The 17,807-nt window shown below is 36.6% G+C and overlaps 2 protein-coding genes across 3 annotated transcripts; one reads left to right on the forward strand and one right to left on the reverse strand.

Annotated features, from left to right (window-relative positions):
- The first annotated feature begins 662 nt into the window (after nucleotides 1-662).
- LOC145057436 (phosphoglycerate mutase-like protein AT74H) lies at nucleotides 663-2,458 on the forward strand. Its single transcript, XM_079005281.1, has 4 exons — nucleotides 663-1,255; nucleotides 1,663-1,782; nucleotides 1,888-2,182; nucleotides 2,260-2,458. Exons 1-4 carry the CDS (start codon nucleotides 805-807, stop codon nucleotides 2,363-2,365), a joined length of 972 nt encoding a protein of 323 aa, XP_078861407.1. The 5' UTR covers nucleotides 663-804; the 3' UTR covers nucleotides 2,366-2,458.
- Nucleotides 2,459-2,509: 51 nt separating this feature from the next.
- Nucleotides 2,510-8,307, reverse strand: LOC145057434 (uncharacterized). 2 transcript variants are annotated; one of them, XM_079005280.1, is made up of 6 exons: nucleotides 8,003-8,307; nucleotides 6,670-6,753; nucleotides 6,286-6,582; nucleotides 4,238-6,192; nucleotides 2,706-4,139; nucleotides 2,510-2,591 (listed from the first exon to the last, which is right to left on the reverse strand). In XM_079005280.1, the coding sequence occupies exons 2-5, from the start codon at nucleotides 6,670-6,672 to the stop codon at nucleotides 2,732-2,734; spliced, it is 3,663 nt and encodes a 1,220-aa protein (XP_078861406.1). In that variant the 5' UTR covers nucleotides 6,673-6,753; nucleotides 8,003-8,307; the 3' UTR covers nucleotides 2,510-2,591; nucleotides 2,706-2,731. The 2 variants fall into 2 exon arrangements, with proteins under 2 accessions (XP_078861406.1, XP_078861404.1); XM_079005278.1 differs by having other exon boundaries at nucleotides 2,510-4,139.
- Nucleotides 8,308-17,807: the final 9,500 nt, after the last annotated feature.

Genomic DNA, 17,807 nt, shown 5'->3' on the forward strand with positions numbered 1-17,807 from the left:
TGTTTTAATTGCCATATCACAAAAAACATGTAAGTACATCTATTTTTCTTAATTATTTGCTAAAATACAGCCTAAATTTTCATATTTTCTCAAAAGCAACTGTCGATTTCGCAATGCCCCCATAGAAAAATACATTATTCACTGCAAAACCCACTTTTTTATATTTTACCCGCCAAAAAATAATATACCAAACAATTACTGTTCACTACAGAACCAAAATAAATTGATATTATACATATTTTGAAATTAGCCATATTTTTATGAAAAAAAAAATAATAAGATAACTGATAACATTTTTTTTTTAAGTTCTTTGTAGTGTGAACTTCAGAAGATATTTTCACATTACAATAAAAAAAATGAGTTTATATTGTAAAAACAAAATATTAAAAAAAAACAAAACTGAATTTTAAAAATATGTCTTAACCAATAACCATGCTGACCTATACTCCTATTTCGAAGTACATTTTGCATTTGTTTCGAAAACAAGTGGTTATTTTTATAAAATAATTATTTTTTAGTTATTTCTTATAGAATGATCAATAATTATAGTTAGTTTTAGAATATATTTTTTTTTTAAGTTAACAAAATACAATGACTTAATATTTAATAATAAGACAAAACAAGTTGAAGAAAAAAAAAATCTATACATGATGTGAACAAGACGAATGGATTGACCACCAGTCTCACAAAATTTCATCAAATTTCTTGCCTTGCATGATGCCATGAATATGTCCCCAAATAAATAAAAACTTCAAAGTTTCAAACCCTCATTTCTTCCATTTATACGGAGGTTTCAGTACCACCATGTCTGTCACAGCATCTTCATCGCCATATTCGACTATAATCAAGTGCTGTGAAGACACGATTGGGCGCCGACGAAGAGTCGCCATTGACGAGAATTGTTTCCCGGAGAAGAATCTGACACTCAACGCCACCAATGAGAAACCTCCACGGCCGCGACGAATCATCCTGGTGCGACACGGGCAGAGTGAAGGAAACGTGGATGAAGGAGCTTACACGAGAGTCGCAGATCCGAGAATTAGATTGACGGAGAAAGGGAAACAAGAGGCGGAGCAATGTGGGGTGAGAATACGAGAGATGATTGAGAAGGATGGAGCTGATGATTGGAAGGTTTACTTTTACGTTTCGCCGTATCAGAGAACGATTGAGACTCTTCGCGGTTTGGGAACTGCGTTTCAACGATCGAGAATCGCCGGCGTCAGGGAAGAACCGCGGTTGCGAGAGCAGGATTTCGGTGAGCTTCTCCTATCCTTATCCACCTACTCCCGCCCTCTCTCTCTCTCTCTCTATCTCTCTACACGTATAAATTTGACAGGACTGCAAACCGCCACATGTTGCTTTGGTGGTTGTACCGTACAACCATATTATCCAAGTCGATTCTTAAATCTCACTTTCCTTGGCTTTGATTATAGTATTAATCTTTTTTAACTTTGAATTATGATTAATATTGTAAAAACTAATAGTATTATAAAAGAATAGCATAATATGAAGATTGTAAATAAAATAAAGATATAGTAGTATAAAATACCTTTTGTTTTTTAGGGACACCTTTTGTTTCACGGATAATATTCCGGTAATTGATTTTTTAAATCTAAGAATTCACTTTTTTTTATATTGAACGTTTGAATATGAAAATGCAAGGGAACTTCCAAGATCAAGAACAGATGAAGATTCAGAAAGCAGTTCGAGTCCAATACGGTCGGTTCTTCTACCGTTTTCCAAACGGCGAATCCGCAGCAGATGTCTATGATCGAATCACAGGTTAATAAATACACTCCATTGAACAAATTCAATTCAATTCAATTGATCATCATCTCTAAAAAATCATCATCATATTATATAAAAGAAAGATGAAATTGTGTGTAGGGTTTCGGGAGACATTAAGAACTGATATTGACATAGGTAGATTTCAACCACCAGGGGAGCAAAGCCCGAACATGAACTTGGTCATCGTTTCTCATGGTTTAACCTTAAGAGTCTTCTTAATGAGATGGTACAAATGGACAGTTGAACAGTTTGAAGGACTCAACAACATGCAAAATGGGAATATGATCGTTATGCAAACAGGTCAAGGTGGAAGATACAGTCTGTTAGTTCACCACACCAAACAACAAATGATGGACTTTGGTTTGACCCAAGATATGCTCGTTGACCAAGAATGGTATCTATCCATTAATGATTAACCCCACCCCTCCTTCCTTCCATGACAGATTTATTTAAGCCAATTTCTTTTTTCAGGCAAAAAACAGCAAAACCAGGTGAATTAAACTACGAAATCCCAACAGGCGGACCATCTTTCTTCACACATTTTGACGATGAAAACAATGGAAAATTCAGGAGCTAAGTTTTGTATATAGATATGAAAAACCATTAATGATGTGTAGTGTACTTTTTTTTTTCTAATAATACCAAGAAAACACAAGGATAATTTAACTTATGCTTGATTTAAAAAGCAAAACTAAAAAAAATGTGAATGCAAAACGAAGACTAGACTAATCTGAATGCAAATTAAACCCAAGCCAGCGAGAACCAGGGGAACAACAGCAAAGATTCAGATGAGTTTCTGAGAGCTGAAAATATAAAAAAGAAAAAACTTTCAAAAGGTTCAGTGCTATGGGAATAAATGCGTATGTGTAATGCATATTCCTCCCTATATATTAGTAAAGGGCAAAAGTAGCACGAACCATGGTTTGGTTTGGTTTGGTTTGGTTTAGTTAGCTGCCAACATTGGTTTACTATTATCACCTTCCTTCACCACCACCTCATTAGTCATCATGATCATGGAGTCAAGGTTAGATTGGTCTTTTTCTTCTTTTGTGTCAGAATCTTTCCTTTCTCTAGACCGCCGTTTAAACTCACCAACCACCACCTCCCTGTCTTCCCTCGACCGTCTTGGAAAATCTTTAAACCTGCCATCTGTCCCTGTCCCATTGCTTTTGATATTCCCACGTGCGTGAACTTCCAAAGCATGTTTGTCACGTGCATCAAAACCCCTCCCAAAACCATCTTCATCATCGTACTGAAACCTCTTCACATGTCCATCCATGTTATACCGCTGCTGCCTCACAAACCCCCCACGCCTGTATCCATTATCAGGTCGATCACCTTCATTACCCACATACCTGGGTCTGCCCCGCCCGGCTTCACTCGGGTCAAATCTTCCAGGTTGCCCGGATCTGTAGAACTCATTTTGCTTTGGTTTTCTTTCATAAAAACCAAATCGTTCCCTTTCCCTTTCCCTTACACTCTCCCTTTCCACCACCTGTGGTGGCGGTGATCTCCGGTCAAAAACAACCGGCCGTTCCTTGTAATTTACCCACCGCGAATTCGGCGGCGGTGGTGATGAGTTACTGCTTCGAGGTCCGGAATTGTATTCCGGTTCAAACCCACCACGCCGGTAGTTGGGTGATCTCGGCCTTCGCATTCTGAAAGTAGGCGATCGACTCCGGCGTCGGAACCCGGAATTGGAAACCGGAGAACGCGTCCGCGGTCTCGAAGGTGATCTCGAATCGGAATAATGATTCCCATTCCCGTTTACATTCCCTCTTCTTTCCACGGGTGAAAAGCACCGGCGTCTCCTCGGGAAAGGATTTGGGTAATCCGGTAGAAACTCATCGCATTCGTCACTTCCGGGTCCATGGTATCGTCTGGGTCCAGGACCGGGTCCGGGTCCTTCCCCGTCCACCCGTGTACCATATCTCACTTGTCCGACCCGCCCGCGTCCCCTGCTCCGACCCATATTGAACCTCTCGTGACCCGTGTCCCCGGTTGGTCTTAATCCTAAACGTGCACGAAAATCATTTGCTTCACGATTCATTGGTGAGCGGCTTCTGAAAGGTCTCCGAGTCATATATGATGAAGTGTTTGGTCTGTTTGAAGAATCATTTTGATCCATGGAGCCTTCGTTTGTTATATTATCCAAACTTCCGGAATCTTCTAGCATAGTATGAATGAATGGTTGGTTACGATCTGGGGAACGATTCCATACACCGCTTCCCCGTCCACTACCACGGTTATGCGGGGAGTATCTACCACTACCACTACCACCACGTCCAAAGGATCTTACCACACCTGATTCCCTCTCTGGTCTGGAAGCTAAACCATCACCAGACTTTGAACTGTAAATAAACACATTAACAAAAGTCAAAATGTTGACCAGATTTAAGGTCAACAAGAAAGAGATTTACTAAATATGTTTTACTTTTAGTTTTAGTACCTGCATCCTTGCACCCGAAATCTACCTCTAGAAAGGAACACATCATGTGTCGATGGACCTCCGATACGTGTGATCGATTCCTTTCTGTAGAATCTTGACCCTTCACCTTTCATTTCCATATCCTCAGGGTCAAATCCGTCTTTTTGTTCGCCATACGAAAATTTCCGACTTGTAAAGTTTCTGGTTTTGGTGAAATTATTCAATGAGATTCGTTGATTTTCATGATCCAATCCTGAAACGTTCATCTTCCACTCGTCTGATTGGTTCAGATTCTGGACAATTTCCTGTCTTTCACTGTTGGCTTGATTGCTAACCGTCTCATTTGGTTCTGAACCGGATAAGACTTCATCAGTGTTATGAAGTTTCTCTGGCAACACGACACTAGATGTTAAATCGGTTTCAGTGAGTTTGATTCCTGGAGAGGCTTCTTGTCCACATGGAGAGGTATTAGTTTCATGGGAATCCATGATTCTGATGTTCAAATCGTCTCCCCTGTTGTCAATCACATATTCATTTTCTTCTCCTTTCCACGCATTTATACTCGATTCCCTTAGCTCTCCATCTTCGTATTGAGAATCGTATCCACTTCCAGCTCGATTATCAGTCTGTGAATTATCATAACGGATTCCATTCTCCAATGGTGCTTCAGAATCATGTATAGAAGGAATTGAAGCAGTTTGTAAAGGAAGTTCTGTCCCCTTGCTAGCATCATTGCTAGTTAACTCCATTTTCACCATGGATTCATCGACTTTATTTGAAAGATCTCCATTTTCCATAGAGGCTGCAGGGGTAAGTGATAAATCATGTTTCTCGTATTCAGGTTTACAGGTGTTAGTCATGGCTGGTTGTGTAGTAACAGGAATGGCTGATTCCGCCACCATATTTTCTTTGGATGCATTCAAGTTTAGATAATGATCAAAACCTGGGGGTACAGAACAATCCATTGATAATTTTGTGTCAACAGCCTCAGTAGCAGAAGAAGTTTGACCACCACGAGTCGCCCACTTTGAAAAAATATCGGGTGTTGGGTTCTCCAAGGTTAGGGTTTTAGTAACAGGAATTACTGATTCCACCACCACGGAATGTTGAGCATTATCTAGTTCACAAGACAATGGTTTTCCCAGCTTTAACTCGTTTTCGTGAGCCAGACTTTTCATCTCAATGGGTATGTTCAGATTGCTGATGTCTTTTGATGGAATCCCGGATTCCCCTTCGCTTCTAGACTTATGATCTCCGGAATTGTCTTTTGTACAATCGTCTTTTTTGTCTTCGAAAAATGTGACTTTGTTGTGTGCAGAAACTTCATGCTCGCTTACATATGGTTCCTCCCATGCATCATCCATCACGGTGTTCAAGTCCCAGTTGAATCTGACATCTCTTGAAGTCGGAATTGCTGATTCCGAAGGGGAATGTGAAGAGGAATTATCCAATGTGGATTCATTTGCTGAAGATTTCTCCAATGGGAACTTATCTGGGGCAGATTGGTCCTTTGTTGATATATGGGGATCAGATTCTTCCTTAGCAGACTTTGAAATGTTTTCTTTTAATTCAATAGTGGTTAGAAGAGCTTCTGGACTTTTAGTGACAGATGCGGCGATTCCAATTCCAGACTCTTCACTGCGATCGGCTTCAGCTCCCAAACTGTTACTACATGCTGCAGCAGCAAGGATAGATATGCCAGAAAAGTCATCATCTTCACCAGGTTCATTTTTAGTCTTCACCAACTCCTTCTTTACCGATTTATCATCATTACTACCTCTTTCACTCATTCCAGTAACTGATTCAGGTAGACAAGCTGCATTCGGGTTTAGTTTTAGCTCATGATTATAAGCTTTGGGACTCTCCAGTGAAGGATTCCGTGGCGGAGAGGATGGCCGGAATAAGAATCTCCTTTTCTTGATTGGAATGTGTTCTGCCTTTTCACTGAAATGACACCCAAGAACAGAGACTCCCAACTGCAATTTTAGTAGAAGAGTGTTTAGGTTACAACTTACAACTAATGAGTTTCTGCTAAAAGAGTATGATTATAGTGAACATTGAAACATCACCTTTTCTGATTCAGAAACAGGCATTTCTAGAACCTTTGAATCCTTAGTTAAGTTAATTGTGTTTGAACGTCGAGGTCTCCTTGATGAACTCCTACAACCTTTTGAAACTTTTGTCCAAGTAAAGTCTGAATTGATTAAGCTAGTAAGTTCCAAAACTGTGCTAAGAAGACAACTTGAAGAGCTTTTTCCATTAATTGATGATCTTCCACCACAGTTTTTGCAGGATAGTGTTCCACTACGTCTTTTGCTTGATGTGTTAGTAGAGGTTGAACCCCCAGTGCAGGTACACAGATGAATCTGCAAGCCAGAAACAATTACCTCCATCAAAATGCTGTAACATCAAAAGTGTTGTAATGGAATGTTTTGAGTGATTGCAACTCCCACCATTAGATGTGGCCCCTCATTGTTTGCCTTTGAAGATAGCAATGTCTGTAAAGCTTTGAAAACCCAAGGTAGTCGATTCACAGCCTGTAAAGCATCATAGAAATACATGATTAGATGAGCCAACAAAGCAATTAATGCAAAAAGGGATTATATGTTCAGTATTTGGGGCCAACAAAAGCAAAAGCTGACAAGACTCCTGAACTCTTATGGATACATCCACACTAAAAGAAATGGCATTGTAAATCAAAGATGAAGCGTTTGGAACAAGACACCAATCACTCAGAGGATCTAAAGCATAACGAACGGCTTTCAAAAAGAAGCCAAGTCTAGTTAAGTTGCTGGTTTGCTGCAGATTCAGGCTTCCAAGACAATCATGTGAAACATGCGACGAGTCATAACATAACAAGATAAGCACGATTCAAATATGCCTTCAATAGAGAAGATTTTGATCCATGTGTTAGCATTTCCCTAATCTCCAAATGAGCAGAAACGAAATACTGAGGATGATGAAGATTGAAGAGATAGCAAAAGCATATTCCATGCCTTGTCTTAAACAACTTCAGATTGATTCGAGTAGAAGCCATGGATTCCAATATTTAGTAGCAAACAATCATTTCTCCATTCAAACCAAGGAGATTTACAGAGCTCTAAGGAAACAAATAGGTTATGTGTGGTCAAGGCACTGCACGCCCTTGTTTTGTTGACCTGTAAATGTTGTGAATCGGAGCATAACGTCTCAAAATGATGAACATCTAAGGAGATTAGATCCCTCAATGTGCTAAACCTAGGTAGAAGAAAAATGAGATCAGCTTCCGTGAATATCAAGCTCGTAGCAATAAACCACAGATCCACCATATCGACCTAAAAATGGCATAGCAGATTTGATGCTTGTACCGCAGATGAACAAGCACATAAGATTTCAAAAAATGAGTTCGCTGAGGATGTGATTCAAGATCCACGACGCCGTGAACTCAGCCACGGAGAGAGAAAATCACCACGAGAATCATGAAGAATGCCACCAGTGAACTCGAAGATACAGCGGTAAAGCAAGAAAACCCTCCTTAACATATATTCTTCTTCAAACAAAACCACTTGCAATCGCGAAAACCATCAAAATCCATCACTCGTCGCAACACTTCAAATGAGACTATAAGATTTCCGAAGCGAGAAACTTCCATTTCATTTCAACCTTTCAATCCAATCGATCTAAGAAAGCATCGAACCATCCAATATCATCGAACCTCAATAAAACAAAATTACACACAAACAAACAGATAATATCAAATACACACACGTCCACACGCACACAGACGCAAACTAGGGTTTCAAATACCTGATAAAAAATCAAAACACAGATCGAATGATTCACATTAACCGATCCTTCGACAAACTCCGACGAATCAAAAACCAAAACTTCTCCTCCGCCGTAACAAAAATGGCGGCGACTAATGACTGAAAAACTTTCTCTCTCTACAACTTTCTCTCACTAAACACACACACACATCATCTGTATATATAATATATATGCATAAATCAATCTTCTTCAAACGCTTATATTCCACACATTTCTTCTCCCATATGCCACTCTATTACGCGATCCCTTGCTTCGATTGTGTGTGACTGTGTGTATTTTCACACCCTACTGTGTGTGTATATATATACAGATGCATCACCACCAATTTCTGAGTAGTTTTTTTTGACGATTTTGCCCATGGTTTTGGAGGGTATTGACCGTTTTGCCCTTTTCAAGAATCACCAACCCTTCTGCAAGTAGCGTGTTTAGTTTAGCCTTCTCAATAATAAAAGTCAACCGACACCAATTATGAAAGGGCCAATTAAAGCCTAAAATAATATTCTAGATTTAGATCTTAAATATGTATAAACTCTTTTTTTTACCTAATATTTCCTAATAATAGATTTATTATTTTCCTATTTTAATTAAATTTATTTTTTGGCTTAGCATATTTTTTGGCAAAAACTTGTTTTCATTTTAATTTTTTGGAATTTATGATCAAAATATTTAAATTTTAGATCAACTTATACCTGCTGTTCCTGTGATCAAGTAGTTTTTTTGGATTTAGTTAAAGAAAAATCGTTATTAATCTTTCTTTTATTGTTTCATAACATTTTTTGGTCTAAAATCATTTTAGATTAAACATGTTATTCCCTTTTGTGTTTAAGGTGAGCAACTTGCTGTTGGATGGATGCAAAGGTTGTTTGCTCTACATAGGCTTGGTATCAAAAGGTGAGGGGTGCTATAGGAAATGGCTTGTTTGAGGGTATTGTAGGAGTCTAGGAGAAGGAGAAGGAGAAGAGTGGACTTGTGTGGACCCTTAATTATGGGAAGTAGGTTAGGGTTTGAAACAATAAATACATAATTAAAAGAGTAATTAAAATGTATAATCCTCTTATATCCACCGGTAAGTTAGAGGGGTTTATTGATTTAATGGGGTTTACAATTATATCAATATAAACTAAGTGTAAAAATCGTGGATTACACGAGTTGATTAAAAAAAATAAAATATTAAAATATAAATAATAACTATTTTTTTAAATAAAATTTTAAAATAAGGAATGAAGTAACATATTAATTGCAATTTAGTATAATATTTATTATATTTGATACTTTACATTTATAAGTATAATTATTATGTGGTTTTTTAATTTTAAAATTTGAAAAAAAAAACATAAATTGACATGTAGATATTATTTATTTAAAAAATATCACAAAATGACAAGTATCAAAATTAATTAGAGATTGACATCTGACAAAATTATCTTCATTTATTATTATGGTAGATATATAAATATATAGAGCTATGTATTTATTTTTTATCCTAAAACAATATAGGTGTTTGATTTCGATACTAAAACTACCTAGTTTTTTAATTTCGACCAAAAAACTAAATCTTAACAGAGGCAATATGAGTAATCAAACTCCACAAGTAAATAACTTAATCTAACTCCACAAGTAAATAACTTATTAAACCAAATGTTTCATCACTCCCTTGAAAAACACCTAAACATTGTTAAGGATGTCTCGTCCTCAACCATATCATGCAAAAACATAATCAACATAAATGGAAAAAAAGAATGTCTTCCATTCTAGATTAAGGGTGTATTTAGCGAAAGTAGTTGTTAGCTGTAAACAGGTAGTTGGTAGCGTATAGTGGGTAGCTGGTAGCGGAAAGCTGTAGTTTTTATTTATTATTTGAGTATTTGGCAAAAGTAGCTGGAAGCTTTTAAAATATATAAAATTACATAAAAGGAGAATTGCTTAAAAAATAAATAAATAAATATATTTTTAAAGGTAATTATGGAAATTGATTTTAAAAGCTCAGTGGTGTTTTGTTAAACGCTACATTAAGTAGTTTTTAGATTTGGAGTGTCTTGTTTAAAGTAAAAGTTAAACGCTCATACTGCCAAACGAAACTTTTTGTTTAAACTTGAGCGTTTTATCAAAAGCTAAAAGCTAGAAGCTTCCAAACGCTTCCAAAAGCTTCATGCTAAACACACTCTAAATCGAACTTGGATGAGTTGAAGATATAGGGTATCCTCAAGGATTTTTAACAACTCAACTACTTAAACAAAAAGGTTTGCAAATGAAAGTGCATGGGTAAATTCAGTAGCTACTATAAGTAGCAATAATATTGGGTATATGACAACAATTAATGTTTAAACTCTTGGGTTATGATGATTTCCACACACATCGCAACGGTAACAAAAACATAAACAAAACTTTTGATCATCATAATTCACCATGGATCTTTTTCTAGAAAAATTTTAGCAACAAAAATACATCATAATGCAAGGATCGAATATACTTTTCTTGTGGAGAGTATGGATTGCTCCCTTCCTTCTCTTGGATGACTTAGAGCCGAAAGGAGAACCCTTTTAATGTAGTCACACCGAAGATGAATGATCAAGCACCAATACACAAGCTACTCTTATTTGTTCCTTGCCAAAACCGAGAAAGCATCACCTTAAGAGAAGGGTTGTCGAGTGTTGCTTAGAACCGATAGACACAAGAAAACAAAAGAGAGGTAGAGAGAGGAGACTGAAGAGTGTACCAATTAGCTAGGGCTTTAAGGATTTGTACCCTTATCTTTTGACTAGGCATAATTATCCCTTAATACAAGCAATAATTATTACCAACTCAAATTAGGGATATTTACACTTAAACCCTTTAGTTTTAGTAGTTTCCAATTAATTTATCATATAATGATTAATTAACAAACTAGCCCCTCTAACTTCTCTTTTATCATCTTATGCTTAAATTACATCTTATGTCTAACCCAAAAGGACCCTATTAATTATGGAAAGTTATAAAACTTGTTATGACCAAGGGATAGTTACTACGTAATAATTGTTTTACCGATGTGTTATTTGTCTATTTTAATGGAATAAGAATGAAGGTTTTGGTAGGCTTCACGATGCGATCATGTGATGGTCATGGAGCATACCAGTTGTATTAGTGGTGTTTTAGTGCCTTGAGTGTGAAGCTTATAGAATGAGAAGGTGCATGTATATGCATTTTGGTCCCATTAACTAGATGTTACTTGGAGTTTGGGAAACTCCAATGATATAGACTTGTTTGAAAATCATTTCTGGACACTTGGTGGAGAAAACAAAGCATGCTTGAGCTCTCTTTGAACCATGCAAGGAGTTTTAGCCTCTTGGAATTGTTTTGGATCTAGGGTTAATGTTTGTTATTGTAATACACATATCCTCATGTATAATCCTTTAAGGTTAAAGTTGTCATTTTTCACCTTTCATGTCCTACGCTGAGTGTAGGTAGAGGATCCCAAGCGAGGGTTCAATGTCCTACGCTGAGCGTAGAGAAAATTGTGTTGATCATAGGCGTGCAACATCAAAAATCCTAATTGTGGGGTTGTGAATCATATTTAAAGGCTCTAACTCCTTGAGGGCATTTCCATGCTCAGCCTCCACCTTCATATTCAATCATCTAAAAACCCTAGCCACCTTGTGAGAGTTTTAAAGCCTTAGAGTGTTTTTGTGTGCATCCTTGAAGGCCATTGGAGAAACTTTTGGGGGATCCAAGCTTTGTAGATCCGGATTTTGCACCTCATCATCCACCTCCGAGAGGTATAAAGTTTCCATCTCGATGTTCCTTTATGCTAGATCTAGTTATTTCATGAGTTTATATGGTTTTTGTGCCATAACATTGGTCTTAATGTGTATGAGGTACTCCAAACCTTTTGAATACCATTTCCATACATTTCTGAGCTTGTAGAGTCATAAAAATAGGAGCTTGGTTACTCTCATCCATCCATACATGAACTCTTGAGCAATAGAGTGTTTTATGGACTTAGGGTTTAGCCTTGTTCTCTTTTTAGCCATACAAATGACTAAAGTCGGAGACTTTACCTCTTAGGGCGTTTATTAGATTCAGATCTGATGATTGGATGGTTGGTCTTTGTGTATTAATAGCTTAATAGGAAGTTGGTGGATCAACGAGATTACTATAAGCGTAATCTTAACTATGCTTACCATAGCCTGGATTTTCCCCATTTCCCATCTGAAGCTCTACGTTAACCGTAGAGCATGTTGTTACATTGGGCATAAAACTAGAAGATTGACTTTTATACTAATCAGTGATCGTACACTGGCAAGTATGGATGAACCATCTAGCTACAAGGAAGTGATGGCAGACCCCAAATCTGCTAAATAGAAGGAGAGCCAGGAAATTGAAATTCAATCCACATATGATAATCAAGTTTGATATTTTGTTGATCCTACACCTCGCATCAAAATTGTTGGATGCAAGTGGATCTTCAAGAAGAATACTGACATGGATGAGAATATGCACACGTATAAAGTTAGGTTAGTTACAAAGGGTTATACTCAAACTCAGGGAATTAATAACGAGGAAACCTTCTCGTCATTAGCCAAGATTAAGTATATTAGAATAGTACTTGTCAAATATGCTTTCTACGATTATGAAATATGGAAGATGGATGTGAAAACTGATTTCCTTAATGGGAAATTGGTAGAAGATGTCTAAATGAGACAACCTGAAGGCTTCATCGATCCAAAATATCCTAATAGAGTGTGAAATCTTGAAAGGTCATTTTATGGATTAAAACAAGAATCAATAGTTGGAATATTTTTTTTCATGAAAAGGTTAAGGAATTTGGATTTTCTAGAAGTGAGGATGAGTTGCATATATGTGAAAGTTAGTGGGAGTAATGTGGTCTTCCTAGTATTGTATGTTGATGATATACTCCTTATATGAAATGATATTCCAACCTTGCATAATGTCAAAACTTGGCTTGGAAAATGTTTCTCTATGAAGGTTATAGGAGAAGTAGCTTACATATTGGGCATTAGAATCTATAGAGATATATCTAAACGTTTAATCGGAATAATCCAAAGTGCATACTTAAATAGAGTTTTGAAAAGATATAAAATGAAATACTCTAATAAAGGGTATTTACCTATGCAACATGGCATAAGATTGAGTAAATATCAATCACCCAAAGTTGAACAAGAACTTGAAAGAATGAGTCGAATCTAATATGCTTATGCTATATGATCGATCATGTATGCCATGACATGTACTATACCTAATATCTCATATGATCTTAGATGTTGAGTCAATATCAAGAGAAGAAATGATGATAGTCATTGGCGGTTGTAAAGAATATCCTCTTGTATATGAAAAGAACTAAGGATATGTTCTTGGTATATAGTGGAAAATAAGAACTGAGAGTTACGGGTTACAATGACACAAGTTTCTAGGCTAATAAAGATAACTCGTGCTCATAATAGGTATGGGTGTTCTTACTTAATGGAGGGGTTGTTACGTGGATACATTCCAAACAGAAGACGGTGGCAGATTCGACATGCAAGTCTGAATATATAACGGCTAGTGAAGTTACAAAGGAAGTTACATGGTTAAAGAAATTTATCGGTGATCTTTGAGCTTTGTCAAACATCAAATAGCATATGAAGATCTTTTGTGATAATGAGGATGTAGTCAACTTGACTAAAGAACCCAAGGAGAATGGCAATTCGAGGCACATTTAGAGGAAGTATCATTATGTTCAACACCATGTAAAAGATGGTGACATCATCATGAGTTAGGTATCATCTGAGGAAAATCTTGTTGATCCATTCACAAAGCCATTATCAAGAGAGAAACATGATAGTCATGCTAGGATCATTGGCATGATAATAGATAGTGATTTTATGTAGTAGTTTAATTGTTAGGTTGAATTATTATGAAACATATTATAGTATGAATTGTAACAATATTTATGTTTATTTCGAAGAGTCTTAATAAAGAGTTTTAGTTTGCTATCAAAGTCTTGTTAATTCGAATATTTTGTTTTCACTTTTGCATGTTTTAAACAAACTTTCAGAATATTTAATTATGTTCAAAACTCCACGGTCAGTTGCATTCTTGGGAGTGAATGTTAGAATTGAAGATTGTCATGAGTATAGGTTGATTAACCAAAGTTTTTTTGGGCATTGCAATTGCGATTGCACTAATATTACACGAGTACTTGAAAATAGAGATTTAGGTATTGGAACAACCCGCACTTAGAGATTACTTAATGGATCTAGCAGTGGCGAAGCTAGAAATTCTTATATGGGGGGGTACAAACATTATCAATAAATATTCTATGTAGTTATCATATTCGGGGAATTAAAAAAAATGATATAATCTTTTTAGTTGTAGGTACAATAACATAGAACATGTTTACAAATAAAAATTTTTGTATACATAAAACAATTTTTTTGGGGGTGCTGAAGTACCCTTAACGCCCCATCTTGCTCCGCTACTGGGATCTAGTCACGAGTAGTTCTTAAGTAACAATATCTTATATTCTTCAAACCAAGATACATATGGCATTTTGTGTACAAAACTTGTTGTGCATTGTTAGTAACAATATCTTTTAGGCTCCACATAACACATTTTCCCTTTCCTTTTGGTTCAGAAGTTGCAACATTTAACTATTGAAGAACCTGAGCCTTCTTCGTTTATGTTCAAACCTTTCTTCAATTGTAGCTTCGACATATCAACTTCGACATTTGGAATTGTAGTTGTTTTCGAAGCCATCATAATGGATTTCATTGGGAGTGAAGTTGGGATTTGAGTAGAAAACAGCTTCCCAACTACTTTTCTTTTGTCTTCTCCATCGTCTTTTGAATAAACACCCCCTTATATCCCCCCTTGTGACACGCTCATTGATGGTCATGGAGCATTGGTGGGTAATCAAAGAATAAGATGATTCCACTGAAGAAATCACAGAAGATATTTGATCTTCAAAAATCAAAGTTGTTAACGGAAAATAAAACTTCGATAAAGAATCATGAAAACTCATAAGATAGTTCTCAATGTTTGTAAACACCTTTCCATCGGATTCCTTCTTAAGCTTCAACTCTCTAACATATTCCTTATTGGAAGCTCAAATATCTTCCATTAAGGTTCGAGTTACTCCAATAAGAACATCAACATTATCCTTAATTCTTACACATAACTTATCCAACTGTGTTACTTCCTTTGAAAACAAATCGATCAACTCATGAACTTTTAAAGTAATGGACTCCTTTGATGAAGTTACCATCTGTTCAAACAATTTGTGCCTTTCACGAGCAACTTTCTGTAATTCCTAAACCTGATGTTTGTAAGAACTGGAATGGGCAGCATGACGTTCTTCGAAACTTGTAACAATATTATTTATCAAAGTCTTCGTCCTCGACCTTGAGAATTCAACAAAAACTCAACCTCTTCACCACTTACAAAAGGCTTCCAAGCATTATCATTCAAAAACTGAAGTATAGTGTTGAGTTTGGAGTTAAGAATTTTTTACTGCTTGCCTGACATGAAGATATTGTCATCAACATTATCTTCTTCAAGATCAAACTCCAGCTCAGCAAATTCAATTAGTTCATCTTCTTCGGTATTTGATGGCTCTTGATCTGTCGATTGAGAATAGAATAAAGAAAAGATAGGTTTATTTATGATACTTGAAAATGTAGGAGAAACAACAGGAAGTGTTGTTGGTGGAATAGTCGAAGTTGGTGGTGGAGACAAAGGTGGTGGTCTTGGTGGAACAGTTAAAGTGTCTGGAGCAGATGTCAAAGTATCCTCACCCATAGTAACATTTGAGCCCTTATTAGATAAGTTCTGAAGGATGTTTGAAGACCTACCCTCCTCCATATTGGACTTGGAAATAGGACCTTCGGGTGGAGTGGCCTTTGTCGTCTCAGGAAAGCGAAGTTGAAATTGTTGCACTAGAATTGATGTTTGTATCCACATTAGATGCATTTACAGCGACATCTGGATTGGTTTTCTCCTCGGTATTCGATTCAACAATAACATCATTTCACGGTGAAACATGGAATGTGAGAACATCAATATTTGTATCTTCATTGCCCGTCTCAACAATGACTTTGTCTTTATTAATAGGCTTCACTTTAGTTGAAGGCTCTTCGACTGTTAGAGCCTTGATCTTCTTAAGTCGTTTCAACACCCCGACAACCATTCTTTTCTTTGTTTCCTAAACTACCTCATCATGAATCTCCTTGATAAAAACACCTTGAGACTTATGCTTTGACTTTAACTTTTTCGATTTCTTAACAACAGTCTCATGAACATCTTTAACAACTTTCTCTATCACCTTCTCGAAACCACTTTGAAATTCCTTCTTAGAAACATCTTTAATAACATTGTCAGAAATTTCTTTAACAACCTTCATAGAAACAGTTGCAACATTTTTCTCAGAATCACCTGGAACTGTCTTTTCATAAACTTCGTGCTTCGATGATGGTTTCTTTTTAACAACATGCAAAGATTTAGATGCTCCATATGTCACCTTCTTTGGAATAGGACCAAAAGAAGTAAGATTCAATGACAATTTGTATTGAATCAACAATTGATTCTAATCAAACACCAATTGGAGTATTGCATAATGTAACATACACGTTCAGTTATCATGTTTTGTTTAAAAATGATTATTATTAAATAATGTATGATTTTGAGTGCTGAGTTCTAACAAGATAGTTTTATGAGATTTGAAGTAAAACTATGTTTAGAATCATTCGGAAAAGTGATGGGAAGTCTTATGAGATTCTTATCAAAAGTCAAATATTGAAATTAACGAAAATGTAAAATTTAAGATGGAAATAAGTAAAAATAATGTTATTAAAAGTTGTAAATTATCTTGTTAGAAACATTTAGGTGAAAACCTCACTGAAATCCGAGTTATAACAAAGAAGTTATGACTTATTGAAATTTCGCGACAGAATCGACACGACATATGACGTAAAAAGTGAGTTTACGATAAACTACTTTTTAGCCTTAGTGATTTAAATGAAAGTCGTAGTATTCGTTAAACCGAGAACTTTCGTAAGAAGAACGTCCAAATCTAACTTCGCATGAGGAAGTTATGATTTTCTATGATTCGGCATAACAATACACAACCCGAAACTCAAAATAAAGATCAAGTGATTTTTAGCCGACACAACCTAAACAAGAATCGAAGATCTCATCAATAGTAGTACAACGGTAAAAAGACAGACGAAAACGGACGTTGGATGAAGAAGTTATGAAATTTTAACGTACTTTTCTTGTCCCAGCCTGTTAAAAGTATTACTTTAAAAATAAAGTCAAAATTAGCCGACAGAGTCCAAACGAAAGTTGTAGATCATAATTTCACCTACACGTGGATATAAAGAATGTCAAAAACGGAGTTCGTATGCGAAAGTTACGAATTTTTGAAGTTTTGGGCACAAACTTTGAGGCTAGTCTGAAGTAGTACGCCCAACGTACTCATGTAAGTGATCCAGAGTCTGTCACCCTCCCTACTCCTTCACATGTGTGCCATATGCCGTAGCCTTGACGCGTCCGAGCTGATCCACTTCGTACGCCCGCGTACCGAGGAATTACGCCCAACGTAATTAGGTGCTTCGGTCCCCTATAAATAGGATGTGAGGCTGCCCGATTTAAGGTTACAAAATTTACACTTTTACACCCTCTTTCATCTCTCAAATTACCCTAACACCCCCCCCCCGGAAGCCTAGGAAACACCCCCGACACCCGAAGCAAGTCCCGACGCACCGAAGACCCGAGAAAATAATCTTTTCAAATTGAAACTCTGCCCGCACAA

This window comes from Lactuca serriola, chromosome 6, assembly GCF_051521515.1.
Source record: "Lactuca serriola cultivar US96UC23 chromosome 6, Lser_US96UC23_V15, whole genome shotgun sequence".
In the NCBI taxonomy this organism is placed as follows: Eukaryota; Viridiplantae; Streptophyta; class Magnoliopsida; order Asterales; family Asteraceae; genus Lactuca; species Lactuca serriola.

Bases quoted from the DNA above. Each gene is read 5' to 3' on its own strand.
- LOC145057436 (XM_079005281.1), top strand. From the start codon at position 805: ATGTCTGTCACAGCATCTTCATCGCCATATTCGACTATAATCAAGTGC. The intron at 1,256-1,662 runs GTGAGCTTCTCC...TGAAAATGCAAG, and splicing joins GTTGCGAGAGCAGGATTTCG to GGAACTTCCAAGATCAAGAA. The intron at 2,183-2,259 runs GTATCTATCCAT...TTCTTTTTTCAG, and splicing joins ATGCTCGTTGACCAAGAATG to GCAAAAAACAGCAAAACCAG.
- LOC145057434 (XM_079005280.1), bottom strand. The intron at 6,193-6,285 runs GTGATGTTTCAA...CTAAAATTGCAG, and splicing joins CTGTTTCTGAATCAGAAAAG to TTGGGAGTCTCTGTTCTTGG. The intron at 4,140-4,237 runs GTACTAAAACTA...GTTTATTTACAG, and splicing joins TTTCGGGTGCAAGGATGCAG to TTCAAAGTCTGGTGATGGTT.